The following is a 14,752-nucleotide window of genomic DNA, read 5'->3' on the forward strand; positions in this document are numbered from 1 at the left end:
GACACCCTAAAGATATCAAAGGAACGTGTTGGACATATTATTCACGAATATTTGGATATGAGAAAGCTTTGTGCAAAATGGGGGCCGCGTGAGCTCACAATCGATCAAAAACAACAACGAAAAACCATGCTGAAATTGAACGAATTGCTCCCTCATCCACCGTATTCTCCAGATTTGGCCCCAGTGACTTTTGCCTGTTCTCAGACCTCAAGAGAATGCTCGCTGGTAAAAAATTTAGAAGCTATGAAGAGGTAATCGCTGAAACTGAGGCCTATTTTGAGGCAAAGGACAAATCGTACTACAAAAATGGTATCGAAAAGTTGGAAGATCGCTATAATCGCTGTATCGCCTCTGATGGCAATTACCCAAGTAACATTTTTAATATTATTAAATACTTGTAACTGTCTTCAATGCTATATAATAAATCTTGCAATAAAACTTTAAACTCCACGAAAACCTACTGAAAACCTCTATAAGAGCATGTTCCTGCAAAGTGGACCATTCTTCATAAGGTTTTTAAATCAAAATGAAGAATCAGCATAAACCTGCTTTAAAACTCCAAATTCAAGAAAATTTTGAAACCAGCTTTACGATCAACATTAAATTTCTTTGGATGGAATGAATTCCGCTATGAATAAACTGTCGTTTTGATGATATTTTTCTTGACTATGTGTGTCATGTCTACTTTGAATGCAATCAGTAAGAATATATTATATTTTAATTACGAGTTTGAGACCTTTTCCGAACCTAAAAATTTTATGCGCTTTTATTTTTATCGTGAATGTAAGGATAAAAATAAGAATTATAACTAATCGCCTTGAAATAAATGCGGTTTTTGCGAAAGTCTCCATGATTTATGAAAATTATTTTTTGTGATTCATCGTCATTTTTGTATAAAATACTGTGGCGATAAAACTTGTGCATACGATCTGAAAATGAATCATGAAAGTCCAACATATTTCCTCGTTTTTGCATTTCGAAGTTTATTTGATGTCAATAAATGCTACGGTATAGAACATCATAATGGCGGCCATGAAATTCCTTTTAATGCAAATTACACTTAACCTAAGAAGCAATAAATCAAATAGCCTACAACTAATGTGTCATAAATGTACTTTAGAACCCTCAAATTTACTCTGAGTGAAATTGTCATAGAATGAACACGCACACACATAAAACTAGATTTATGAAAGAATTTAACTGACAATAATGTTTTAAAGAAAATGTTTGAAAGCAATATTAAGAGTGTTTGCATGGTTTTATTCTAGTGCAAATTGTTTTATTTTTATTTTATTTTTAGTTCAGGTAAAGGGTTTTATAGAAGCTTTGAAAACTATGATATTACTGGTTAAAAGAGACACTTATTATAGTTGGCATAAAACAGGTAGTGATTGAAAAATCAATTACAAAACTCCTATAAATTATAATCAAAACCATAAGGCATTTGAATTGTTACTTGGGTATGTTGAATGATAAAAACGAATTGTGGCAAAAAAATGTGTGTTTCTATTAAACGATAATAACTTTTCAGCCGAACTGTTATTGCCATATTCCTTACCGAAAGCCCCTTGCAAAATGCTGCAGCTAAAGAAATGGTACTAAGCTTTACCCTGAATACTCGCTCTTATTCTGAATAATATCGTATCGTTTGTTCCCTCGTATTTCATTTGTATTCCCAATAACGCTAATAAAATCAAAGGTAGCTACCCGAGTAGAGTGTGAGATTAAAAAGAAAACTCAATTTGATGTTGTGCTGTTCGTAGGGTAACAGAGGTATTTTGGCCACTTCATATATTTTGGCCCACCTAACAAACTATATGGATTCAATCGATCTTAGGTAACCCATGCTGCATCAGTTTGAAGCTAATCACATTAAATTACCGATTGCGGAAGGATTTTTCAAAGATATTAAAACATTTGGTGGATATTTTTACAAAGTGGGCCAAAATAAAATCGATCCTAAAGCGGGTCAAAGTACCTCTGTTACCCTATATATCGATTACTTGATTTGCTATCGTTCTGGTCGTTTTAACGGTTAAAAGATCAAAATTGAAAGCAAAAAAATGCTGTGTGACATCAAACTGGAAACTAGTTTTGCTCTCAGTGAAAGCACATTAAAAACATGATATGATGTAGATTTTCTCGAAATGACACGTCACGAGCATAATCTAAAAATAGAACAGCCAAAAAAGGTTCGGAATAGTATTCATTTAGGCGATATTACTCGCAAGCAAGAAACAAGATTTTATGCAATATCCATATTAGTCGCAAGCAAGAAAAAAAATTTCATGCAATCTCCACACTACCGCGGAGAGAATCCGGATTCGAACTTAGGTGTTTTGGAATGCGAACTTTTTACGATTGCTATGGACGGTAAGTGCTAGCTATCAGGAGATGGAAAATGTTCGGTTATATGACAAGCAGTGTTGTTTCACAAAGTTGTATACAGGTAGTTTCTGTCAATGCACACTCGTTGCGTCGCTTCCATCCCGCAGCAACCGTGAATAGCAGTGTGGCTATTTGAATACAGTATAAAAATGTTTTCTTTGTCCTGCTCATATCCAAAGCTGTGGCATTCAAACATATCATCAAATTGAGTTATCTACTTGATCGCACATAACTCGCACATGTAATCACTTTGAAATACGAATTTAGAGCCTCTGAAGACCGAACGTTTTACAGTGAAGTCTTTTACAACACAGCGAACGTGAATTAGGAATCCGGCAATAAGGTATCCCAGATCATATGTTTTTTCGACTAATTTGGACAATGAACGATTATCTCGCTTCTGACCACAGATAGAACCAGAATCTCTTCAGTTCTTGTCTAGACTTATAATTTACGATCATTTGATGCAGAATTAGTCCTGTGACTCAAAATTATGAAGATTTAGTTAGACGGTTTCTTTAGAAAAGTGTATTAAAGTTCCAAGATCTATTAGACAGGGCCGGTGGAACATGTTAAGCCCAGGTGGGTATTTTTGTACACCGGAGAAAACGTCCTACTATTCCAAGGTATTCTCCAATTCTACAGCCAATGTTTTTTTAAATTTGACATAATAATTTTTGAACGATTCAATTTAGTATAGAAATAAGACAGAAAAAAATTATTTTCGTCAATGTGAATGATATTACTTTTGTTTTCCAACCGAATTTCAGGTGGGTAATTACTCTCCTTTAAAATTTTCGGCTGGGTAGTACTACCCACCGTACCCACCTCTTTCACCGTCCCTGCTATTAGATGATTGACAAAATACTTCTCATAGTATCTAGCGTTAGTGAGAATATGAAGTTCTAAGCATTCGAACTTCGTAAACAATGAATTTTACCATACTGTTGGATATAAAATTATGGATATTTTCAGAACGGGTTTGGCGAGTAGATTATTTTTGCCATCCAGGTCCCCGATTTCTGGATGCAGTGAAAATAATGGTCTAAGAACTTTGGAATGAACTTCGCAAATATCGAAACATTTTTTGTCGTGAATACGACTTACTTTACTATGGGGTGCCTTTCCAAAATTAGCCATATGGAAGAATGGGCAGAACTTAATCGTGAGTATATCGACTTATATCAAAGGCAGCAACATAATTCTTTCACCATTTCATCAGAAATATGATCAGGAATTTGGATAATATTTTGAACAGTGTGAGATAACCACAAACAATTCAAATATTAAGTTTTTTCCAACTTTGAAAACAACGCGGAAGACGACGATTTTGAGGTAGTTAGGCACATATCTTCAACTGACTGCGTTTAGAAGGGGAACCGTGATCGAAAATCGATCATTTCTTCTTGTGTGTTGGATGGAAGCAGACGTCGGGGAGAGAAGCGCACCTTCTGCGTGATTAAAAACCCCAAACGCTCAGGTCGTAGTTCTCATTTGCCTTCCGGTCATCAAGGCGAGAAGACGCATGAAACCAGTTTCGCATCATTTGGCACTGGGAGCGGATGTGTTTCGGTTTGTACGCAAAGCTAGTTTCAATTCAAGCAAGAACGATTGCATCAGCTGCTGGTGCTTTGCATTGAAGAGAAAGAAAACAAGAATGGAAAAGTGGACAACATTATATAAAATAAGTCTTTCTAATGGCTCTAAATGTTATCCAAAGAACTATAAGATTACTTCTTTGCAAATCGAAGGTAGAAATCATCAGTTTAGTGAAAATCCAAAATAATTTGCACTTTTCGCTGTGCGAAAATCGTTCGAGATAATCGTTCCGAACTGTACTTAATGTCGTAGAAAATTCCACAATTTGGTCCTTTTAAAGTTAGAAATGAATCCTGTACAGCATCTTGATAGTTTCTTTCAATGTAAGATGCAAATCCGAAATGAGATAATCGACGTCAAAAATTGTTGAAAATTTTTGTAGTGAAAAGGGCGAAAGTTTCGCAATTCACACAATCGATCAACTACCAATTCGAATTCGAAAGTGTAAAGAAATCGTGCCAGTTTTATTCATATTCACGACATGCAGTTATGTCTCTGACATTACACACCCGTACTTTTTTTAAACTGAACGCAAAAATTGTTACAGGATCGGATACTTAACGTATCTATAAGGAAATAGATGACTTCAAATATATTCCTCATATCAAATTCAGAAATAAGCTCCTTCTACGGCAGACGATCAGCGAGATGGGCATGCCAAAACCACTATTCAGATTGACCTGCCTTCAGACGAACGTAGTACCGATGATCGCCAATTTATCTAATGTCTCCCAGACGTGTGGTTTGACACCAATATTCTCGTGGTCAAAAAGAAAGAGATTACTTGCGCAAAAGTTAAAAAAATGTCGAAAAAAATCGCGGTTATGGTTGCGGTCAACTGCAGGATCTCGGCAGGATGTCAAAGCATTTTTGTAAAAGATAACAAAGGATTGAAGGAATAATTCTTCCATTGAAACTTAATTTTGTATTTTTGTGCTGCCATTTGAAATTTGCTCAATTTCAATGGATTCACTAAGTTGTTGATATTAATATTTTCATTCTCTGAGTTTCACAAAACTTTTGCCTTTAAACTACAAAATGATAACACAATGTGATATTAATTGAAAATTTGATGAGTCGATATCATATTAGGATTTCAATCTGATGTAGCTATCATAATCAAATATCAATTTGTTCTAATTTTGATGTTAGACTTTACTCGGGTATGATTCGATCGAACCACATTCGATCGAAAAATCAATACGTCGTTATTCAGAACTATCTTCATTTTGAATAACTAAACTATAGATCAAACATTTGTCGTATCCTATGCTGATTAACGCAATACCATTTTCTGTCGCCATTAAATGTCTTACAACAAATTAAAGAATCGGCTCACAATGTCTGCACGGTATTAGTATACAGTGCTCTTGGGATGTTCAATGGAGTTGCTGCTCAATCTATTTGGAAAATGTCACTGTAAGCTCCAGCTGATTCATCTCGTATCAGTCAGGATGTGAAATCTTGTTCCGAAAGTAACTATGAAGGAAGTACATATTGGTAAATAGATTTATTCCAATAGTTGATTCGAAACATACTTGTTAACATATATGTTATTATCAAAAAGGTTCTCTCTATATTCGTCATTTTCATAGCAGTCCTCCTTAAAAATGAAAGAATATTATGAAATTTTTAATTTATTTGTAGGTAACTAAACCAACATACCCGCACGTCCATACAAGAGCATACGATCCGTTTGTATAGGACCTAGGGGTATTATTATTTGTATTTGGAACGACCACTTGTTGTAATTTATTGAAAGATGGCTTTTTGGTCAAGTTGATTTAAAAAATATTTATTTTGCGTTAAAGGCCGACGTTTCGAAGGAATATCCTTTTATCTTCAAGGCAAAACGACGACCCCGATGAAGGGATATTCCTTCGAAACGTCGGCCTTTAACGCAAAATAAATATTTTGTAAAGCAACACTTGACTAAAAAGTCATCTTTCAATACATTACAACAAAGTGGTCGTACCGTCTTCACCGTATAATCAATTTCACTGATAATGCAAAATTTACCGTCATCATTGCCAAGGATCACTAATCATCAAATCATTGTTTGTTCAATACTATACATTTTGTAAACAGTTTCTTTGTTGTTTTTTACATAGATACAATTCAATTGTATGTTTATTAATTATATGAATATATATGAAATGGCATCGTTACACTTATAGCTGAAATAAAATCGATTTCGTACAATGGTTTTAACCTTATGGTCATTGTCTTTAGGACATGAGTGGAAAATTTATGGATTGAACGCAAATGGGTTGCAAGAAGAGTGATCGTCTAACTAAATATTGTTGCTATCGGTGTGATTTTCGTGAATTTCAGATAGAAACATCACAACAGTTAACTATAAATTATGTAAAACTATTAAAAAAAAGTGACTGAAACCTGAATCGTTAATTCAAACCAAAACCTAGTCATAAATATATGAAACAAAATCAAGCATTCATTTCAGTTTTGTCATAATAGTTACATTCGTTACGGTTTTGAGAATGAGTATTATATACAGTTTTATTAAAATGATAGCGCAAACTATTCAACAATGTTTTAATCTGGGCATGTTGGAAAACTAAGTGAACATCTATGATCTGAACAGATTGGTTTTTATTGCAAAAACTATAATATTCATTTGATGTGGAACTTGATTCTGTAACAGTAATTCGGAAAGCTTAGAAGCTTTTTAGTCTGTTTCTTATCCCCATCTGGAAGCCAATGAATACAACGATCTTAGTAACTCTAAGGCTCTGGTATCAGAATGATGTGTTGTGTATTTATTCGATTCTAGTACATAGTCAACCGATGTTCCTAAACTTTTCTGTACACGGTTACTTATGTTTACATTTTCACGGGCGGGTTGTGCATGCCTGATTGTTGTAAATACTGTATCTGTGGTCAATGAAGCGATTGTAGTTGATGGTTCGGTTGTGGTATTGTCTTCATTGGTAATTGTTGTTGGAAGGCTAGTTGTAGTGTATTGTTCTGTATTGAAGTTTGTTATCGGAGTGCTTGAATCGGAATTGTCACTTGTATAATTTAAATTAGTTATTCTAGTTGACACATCATAAAATCCATCTAAAGCAGTGGATTTAGCATCATCAATAGTCGAAGCCTCAAGATTTTCTTTGTCTTTAAAATATAACGATAATTTTTCAAGCTGCATGTCTTGAACGGGTGTAATTGGTGTTGCAGCTGTTGAGGTCGATTCATTTACGTTTCTTCCTTTCTTACTGGTAGGAAAAATTTGATCTTCACTGCTGTCAATTTCTTGACTATCCATTTTTATAAGTTCGTTGAGTAAGGATTTTCTAGACTCTTCGACAGTTTTGTTGTAGTCATCGTCACATGTTTGAATAAGCAATAGAATAAGTCTTCTAACCGTTTTGTTGGTGTCTGCGGTTTTCATTACGTTCATGAGGTGGATTGCTTCGAAATCAGTTAAATCTCCAAACATCCTGTTAGCTTTTCTTTTCATCGTTTCCATTAGTTCATTTTCATTGGATTCTTCCTCAATAATTCTATGCTTTTTTTTAGACAATATGGGAATGGTTGAAAAATGTAGGTCAATGTTAGTTGGTATAGTTGATACCATTAGTGTACTAGTTGTTTTCTTATCATTTCTTGGAAGATAAGTGTGTGCATTCAGCGTAGTCGTTTTAGCTTCCTCTTCAGCATCCATAAGACCATCATTTATAGTTAGTGGGTCCAAGAACACAGTATACGAAAGCGTTGTTTTAGAATCCGGGGCTATTTTACCTGTATCTGGTATAGAAACTCTCATAATATCAGGTATAATAGTAGTAACAGCACTATCTTTTCCATGTGTAGAAAGTTCTGTTATGTAATGTACTTTGGTGATATCTGAACCTGGCGTTGTAGTTCGAATTTCGTGACTTTTCGAGGGATCTCGTGGGTTTTGCAGCAATGAATCGTCCAGGCTTAGAAAACTGTAGATAGTTTTGACACGTTTACCTAATTCTACATTGTGCCGGTTTATGACGGAGGACCGGCTCTGAGATTCTTGTAATTGCTTGTCATCTTCTAAACGATCTTCTTGTACTGGGGGTAAGAACGCGATACTGGATTGATAATTTAATTTTTTTTTATGAGGTGTGTGTAATTCGAGGTAAACTGTGGGAGTAGAATTCATTGGATTTGTACTAGCAGACAATTTCCCCCCCCACCGAATTGCTATGGGCTGGTTATTAGAGAGTGTTTTCTGGTATGTATCCATGGTCTGAGTACTATTCGCTGATTTGACATTCAACTCATGGAAACTGTGAGTTCGATTTGATTGAAGTCTTCCATTTGTTGAAAAATAACTAATATTTTTATGTCTGCCATCCAAATCTTCAACACTTTCTACTACCTTGAATGCGGGTGGTTTTAAAGTTCCAAATTCTTCGTTTACTTCGTCAGCCAGCTCATTCCTGGTTTTTGGATTAGCTAGTTTCAATTGTTTAGACCGACGCTCCTTTTGCGCGAAAGAAACGTCTAAAATTAAATTGGAATCTTGAGCTTTACGGAATGATTTTATCTCGTTATATAAATCAGTAGGTTGTATGTGGGTCGTAGAAGATAACATTTCTGTTGTGACCTCAAAATTACTATTTGTGGTTTCCCTTTTTACAGTACTTGGTGATGTTATATCAGAAAAATCAAGAGCTTCTGAATTTTCTGTTATTATATCTTGAGGAGCTAGAGTTATTTGTTGACGCGATGATATATATGGTGTTTCATTTGTCGATATATCTTTATTTTTGTGAATTTCATAGTCCCTTTGACTTGATAATTTAAAGTAAGTTGGTTCTTTTGGTCTTATTTCTGTCAAAATATGCCGAAATGATTCAGGATCCTGTAGGTATGCAGATAAAGCATGGGTAAAAACTTGTGCTAATTCTCGAATTTGAGGTGACCCAGTAGAGCTAAATATAGGGTGTCTTGAAAATTGTCCTTCGAGGTCGTTACCAGATTGTTGCTCATTACATGTTGCAAACTTTGTAGATTCTGTAATCGGATTAGGATTTTTTGCATCAAATAGTTGTTGATATTTATCAATAGTTTTTTTGCTGAGCAAAGTAGGACTATTAGAATGAAAATAATCATCTGCTCCAAGCTTTTCACTTAGAAAATTTTTGGTTGATGTATTTCTTTCAGAATCATTAGCAAAATATAGCGCTAGTGAGTGCAGAGCATTTGGCCCAGATGAAGGTGGCACTTCTATTCCTGGCCGGTTTTCTAGCACAACTTCTGATATCTTCAATTCGTGTAATGTGTTCATCATTTTCATAGCATGTTTTACTGCCTGTGAGATAGAAGGGGAAGTTTGTACACCTGGGGTGACATTTTCGGTGATAACCTTGCTTGTTACCGTAGGAATAGTGGGGGTGTAAAATGGTTTACTTTTTGCATTCGTGCTTGGTTTCCTTGCCGTTGAATAAGCTGAGAAATTGGACCATTCTGGAGGAAAGTGGCGCGTTAATTTAATATTTCTAAATTCATTATTAATTTCTGGCTTATATTCAGATTTTTGATTTAATGTACTAGTTTTATATGTTGTACTTCCACGGCTAGTAGAGGAAGAAGTTGTTGATTTTATAGTTTGTAGTCTAGTTGTAGTTGTAGTTAACGGCATTTCAGTTAATCTTGTTATAAAAGGTTTAGATTCAAATGCAAAGGAATTTGGAGGGGCATTCTGTTTACTTTCATTATTATCTATAATTTTTGAATTTCGGGATGATTCCCTTTCGTTTTCATTTATAAATTTCGATGATCGGTTTGAGACATAAGTGTCGGATTTGTGATTCAGACTGACAATTTTTTGCTCTGTTGATGGATAGTAGTAGTATCCATTTATTTTCTTCTCGGTATGAACAAATGGCACTGTTTTATTTGAAGGTTTAGATTTTTGTGAGTGTTCTATGACATGTTTTGAATTTTCATGTTGAGCGTGGTTTCTTTTCAATAAAATGTCCTCAAAGTCAATATTTTCATCCGATTGGTCGACAACTGCGTCCATTCGTCGATTGAACGCAAGCTCGTTTAAATTGGACAGCAATTGATTATTGAGAAACGCGTGTTTGCGTTGTACATTTAGTGAAAGTTGATCTGGTGATGTAATGGGTTGCTGGATAGGATGTTTACTCTGGGTTCTAGCTCGTTGTGCTTGAGTAAGCATTTCTGAACTTTCTGCGTAGTAGTTGGGCGCGGCAGCACAATCAACTTTAAACCACCAATCACATATAAGATCCAGTTGACGGAAAATGGTACCATTAGGACACAGGAACGATATCTTTTTGCCTTCATCGCAGATGTGAAAAACCTGAAAAGATATGTTTATTATTAATTGTATATCGCTATTTCAGATTAGTGCTTTACAAGTTAAGTTCGCTTGTAATTTATCTCAGAAAAACAACAAATAAAAGAATTGGACTTCAGGTGTCATGCACAAATTACGTCACTAAAATTTTTTATAAACTCAACCCCCCTATCCTATGTCAGAATTAGTCACAAATTTTGAAACCCTCCCTAAAGAATTATTGAACGACTTTCATAATTGATCTCCCGCCCCCGCGCTCTAGTAAAATCACAGTTTTGTCGTGAATATGACTTACTTTACTATGGGGCGACTTTTCAAAATTTACCTTGTACAAGAATGGGCAGTACTTTATCGCAATTATCTCTTGATGTACCTAACCCAATAACATATTTTTTTCTACAAGCTATCGGAAATATGATCAGGAGTTTTTGATTAAATTTTCAACAGTGTGAGATAACCATACATAGCTGAAAAACAATTTTTTCTAAAACTTTTGGAAATAATGAGGAAAATGCATCACGCTTCCTTGCCTTTTTCGCACCCGGACAACGGATTTGAGGTAGTCAAGCACATATCAGTTCCGATTATCTACTGGACGAGTATAAAAGGTAAACTTTGATTGAAAATCGTTCATTTTTTCTAGTGCTTCAGACGGTACTGGAAGTCGAGGTGAGGTTCTCTCACCAACATCAGTAAGAACAAATTAAGTATAAAGCGAGAAACGCTCAGGTTGTTCTTTGAGAGCAGACCTTTTACGTGGTACAAAACCTTAAACGCTTAGGTCGTGGCAATGAAAGCGCAAACCTTTCGCAGCGCCAGTTTCCCTTTAAGGGGCGGGTAGGGTCTACCACTTTTGAAAAATCATTTTTTATTTTTTCTTCATATATTCTAATAGTAAAACATTTCAAGTATATTCTGTGAAATTTTGAAGTCTATCGGAACAAAACTTAGTAAGTTATGGGCCTTTATCTTTGCCGATCTCATACTACAAAGAAATAAGAGCTGCGCACACAGGCCCTAGATTTCTGCTTCGTATGACTTAAAAACTTGACAAAACATTCTCGAAATGTTTCATTATAACGAAATACAAAAGAAAAAATATTCCTACGTTAGAGCCTACGTGCTCCCTTGAGTAATAAATTGTTTCGTTCGATTTTATAGACAATAAACTTTAAACGCGTTTTTCTCGAAAGCAGGTTTTGAAAGTCCTATATAATAATGTCCATCGTCCTTCAAAAACTACTGCACCAATTTTTATACAATTTTGCACACACTTTCTACAAATAAAAACCCATACCCCAGCGTTTTCTTTTTCGTTGTATGTTACTATGGGGAGGTTTTACAGCCACAAAATGGTCGATTTTGTCGTGAAAAATCGTACTTTTTAATTTAAATAACCACCAAAAATTCAAAATTATTAAAAAACAGTACGGGTGTGTAATGTCAGAGACATAACTGGATGTCGTAAATACGAATAAAACTGACACGATTTCTTTACACCTTCGAATTCGAATTGAAAGTTGATCGATTGTGTGAATTGCGAAACTTTTCCCCTTTTCACTACTAAAATTTTAAACGATTTTTGATGTCGATTATCTCATTTCGGATTTGCATATTTCATTGAAAGAAACTATCAAGATGCTGTACAGGATTCACTTCTGCCTTTTAGAAGGACCAAATTGTGGAATTCTCTACGATATTTAGCACAATTCGGAACATTTTTCTCGAACGATTTTCGCACAGCGAAAAGTGCACGAAGCAAATCAAATTATTTTGAATTTTCACTAAACTGATGATTTTCACCTTCGACTTGCAAAGAAGTAATCTTAATAGTTCTTTAGATAACATTTAGAGCCATTAGAACGGCTGATTTTATATAATGTTGTCCGCTTTTCGTTTCTTGTTTTCTTTCTCTCCAACTAGCTTTGCGTACAAACAGACACATTTGCTCGCAGTGTGAAATGATGCGAAACTGGTTTAACGCGTCTTCTCGGCTTGACGACCGGAAGGCAAATGAGAACTACGACCTGAGCGTTTGAGGTTTAATCCACGCTCAGGTCGTAGTTCTCATTTTAATTAAATTTTAACCACGCAGAAGGTGTGCTCTCCGATGCCGCTGTTTGAATGCGTATTCTCGCCCCAACGTCTGCTTCCATCCAATGCACAAGAAGAAATGATCGATTTTCGACCACAGTTCCCCTTTTATAACGTTCAGTTGAGGATGGCTTATTACCTCAAAATCGTCGTCCTTGCGCGGAAAAACTAAGCAAAAGTAAAGATTTTTCCGTGTTGTTTTCAAAGTTTTAGAAAACCTAATTTTTGAGTTGTTTGTGGTTAGCTCACACTGTTCAAAATATTATCCTAAATTCCTGATTATATTTTTGATAAAATAACAGTTCGGCTGAAAAGTTCGTATCGTTTAATAGAAACACACATTTTTTTGCCAAAATTCGTTTTTATTATTCAACATAATTGCCATCAGAGGCGATACAGCGATTATAGCGATCTTCCAACTTTTCGATACCATTTTTGTAGTACGATTTGTCCTTTGCCTCAAAATAGGCCTCATTTTCAGCGATTACCTCTTCATTGCTTCTAAATTCAACAGTTTCACTTTTTCTGTACAATTTAATTCCACTATTTCACTGTCACGTTATTAAACTTTCACAAAGTCACTCTACTTTAATGAAGCATAACAAACGTTACAATACAGATACGCGTATTTCGGAATGTTACTTACATCCTTCTTCAGTGTATCGGTTTTATAAGTTTGTTTTACAAACTTATAAAACCGATACACTGAAGAAGGATGTAAGTAACAAGTTTGTTTTACAAACTTATAAAACCGATACACTGAAGAAGGATGTAAGTAACATTCCGAAATACGCGTATCTGTATTGTAACGTTTGTTATGCTTCATTAAAGTAGAGTGACTTTGTGAAAGTGTAATAACGTGACAGTGAAATAGTGGAATTAAATTGTACAGAAAAAGTGAAACTGTTGAATACATTCCACTAAAAGCTCCAGGTAAAAAATAGCTTCTAAATTATTTACCAGCGAGCATTCTCTTGAGGTCTGAGAACAGGAAAAAGTCATTGGGACCAAATCTGGAGAATACGGTGGATGAGGGAGCAATTCGAAGCCCAATTCGTTCAATTTCAGCATGGTTTTCATCGACTTGTGACATTGTGATTGTGAGCTCACGCGGCACCCATTTTGCACAAAGCTTTCTCATATCCAAATATTCGTGAATAATATGTCCAACACGTTCCTTTGATATCTTTAGGGTGTCAGCTATCTCGATCAACTTCACTTTACGATCATTGAAAATCATTTTGTGGATTTTTTTCACGTTTTCATCGGTAACAGCCTCTTTTGGACGTCCACTGCGTTCATCGTCTTCTTGCAAACCACTTACGAATTGTTGCTTCGCCCGGTGCAGAGTCTGTATAACACTCATCAAGCCATTTTTTGATATCGGCGGCACTTTTTTTCATCAAAAAGTAGTGTTTCATCAACACACGAAATTCCATTTTGCCTTTCCCATATAGAAAGGTTATGCAATCAGAGTGTCATATACAATTCGACTCAGTTCGTCGAGTACGAAAAATGTCTGTGTGTGTGTGTGTGTGTATGTGTGTATGTAACGTTTTTTGCACTAACTTTTCTCGGAGATGGCTGAACCGATTTTCGCAAACTTAGATTCAAATGAAAGGTCTTGTGGTCCCATACAAAATTCCTGAATATTATTAGGATCCGACTTCCGGTTCCGGAATTATGGGGTAAAATGTGCAAAAAATTGTGAAAATAAGTGCACTAACTTTTCTCAGAGATGGCTGAACCGATTTTCACAAACATAGATTCAAATAAAAGATCTTAAGGTCCCATACAAAATTCCTGAATATTATTTGGATCCGACTTCTGATTCGGGAGTTATGGGGTAAACTGTGCAAAAAAAAGAAAATATGTGTTCTAACTTTTCTCATAGATGGCGCAACCGATTTCCACAAACTTAGATTCAAATGAAAGATCTTATGGTCCCATACAAAATTCCTGAATATTATTTGGATCCGACTTCCGGTTCCGGAATTATGGGGTAAAATGTGCGAAAAATTGTGAAAATAAGTGCACTAACTTTTTCCAGAGATGGCTGAACCGATTTTCACAAACTTAGGTTCAAATGAAAGATCTTGAGGTCCCATAAAAAATTCCTGAATATTGTTTGGATCCGACTTCCGGTTCGGGAGTTATGGGGTAAAATGTGCAAAAAAGAAAATATGTGTTCTAACTTTTCTCATAGATGGCGCGACCGATTTTCACAAACTTAGATTCCAATGAAAGGTCCTGTGGTTCCATGCATAATCCCTGAATTTCATGCGGAACCGACTTTCGGATCCGAATATATAGGGCAAAGGTGTTAAAAATTGTATACCATCACTG

The 14,752-nt window shown here is 35.4% G+C and overlaps 1 protein-coding gene across 3 annotated transcripts in view; it reads right to left on the reverse strand.

The window, feature by feature from the left end:
• Positions 1-6,042: 6,042 nt before the first annotated feature.
• LOC131437285 (uncharacterized) overlaps positions 6,043-14,752 on the reverse strand; it is a 402,936-nt gene continuing 394,226 nt past the window's right edge. For all 3 annotated transcript variants that reach the window (XM_058606533.1, XM_058606531.1, XM_058606532.1), the window contains one exon: positions 6,043-10,315. In XM_058606533.1, the coding sequence (XP_058462516.1) occupies positions 6,689-10,315 (3,627 nt within the window). In that variant the 3' untranslated portion in view covers positions 6,043-6,688. The remainder of the gene's footprint in view (positions 10,316-14,752) is intronic.

The sequence above is a fragment of the Malaya genurostris genome, chromosome 3, assembly GCF_030247185.1.
Source record: "Malaya genurostris strain Urasoe2022 chromosome 3, Malgen_1.1, whole genome shotgun sequence".
NCBI lineage: Eukaryota > Metazoa > Arthropoda > Insecta > Diptera > Culicidae > Malaya > Malaya genurostris.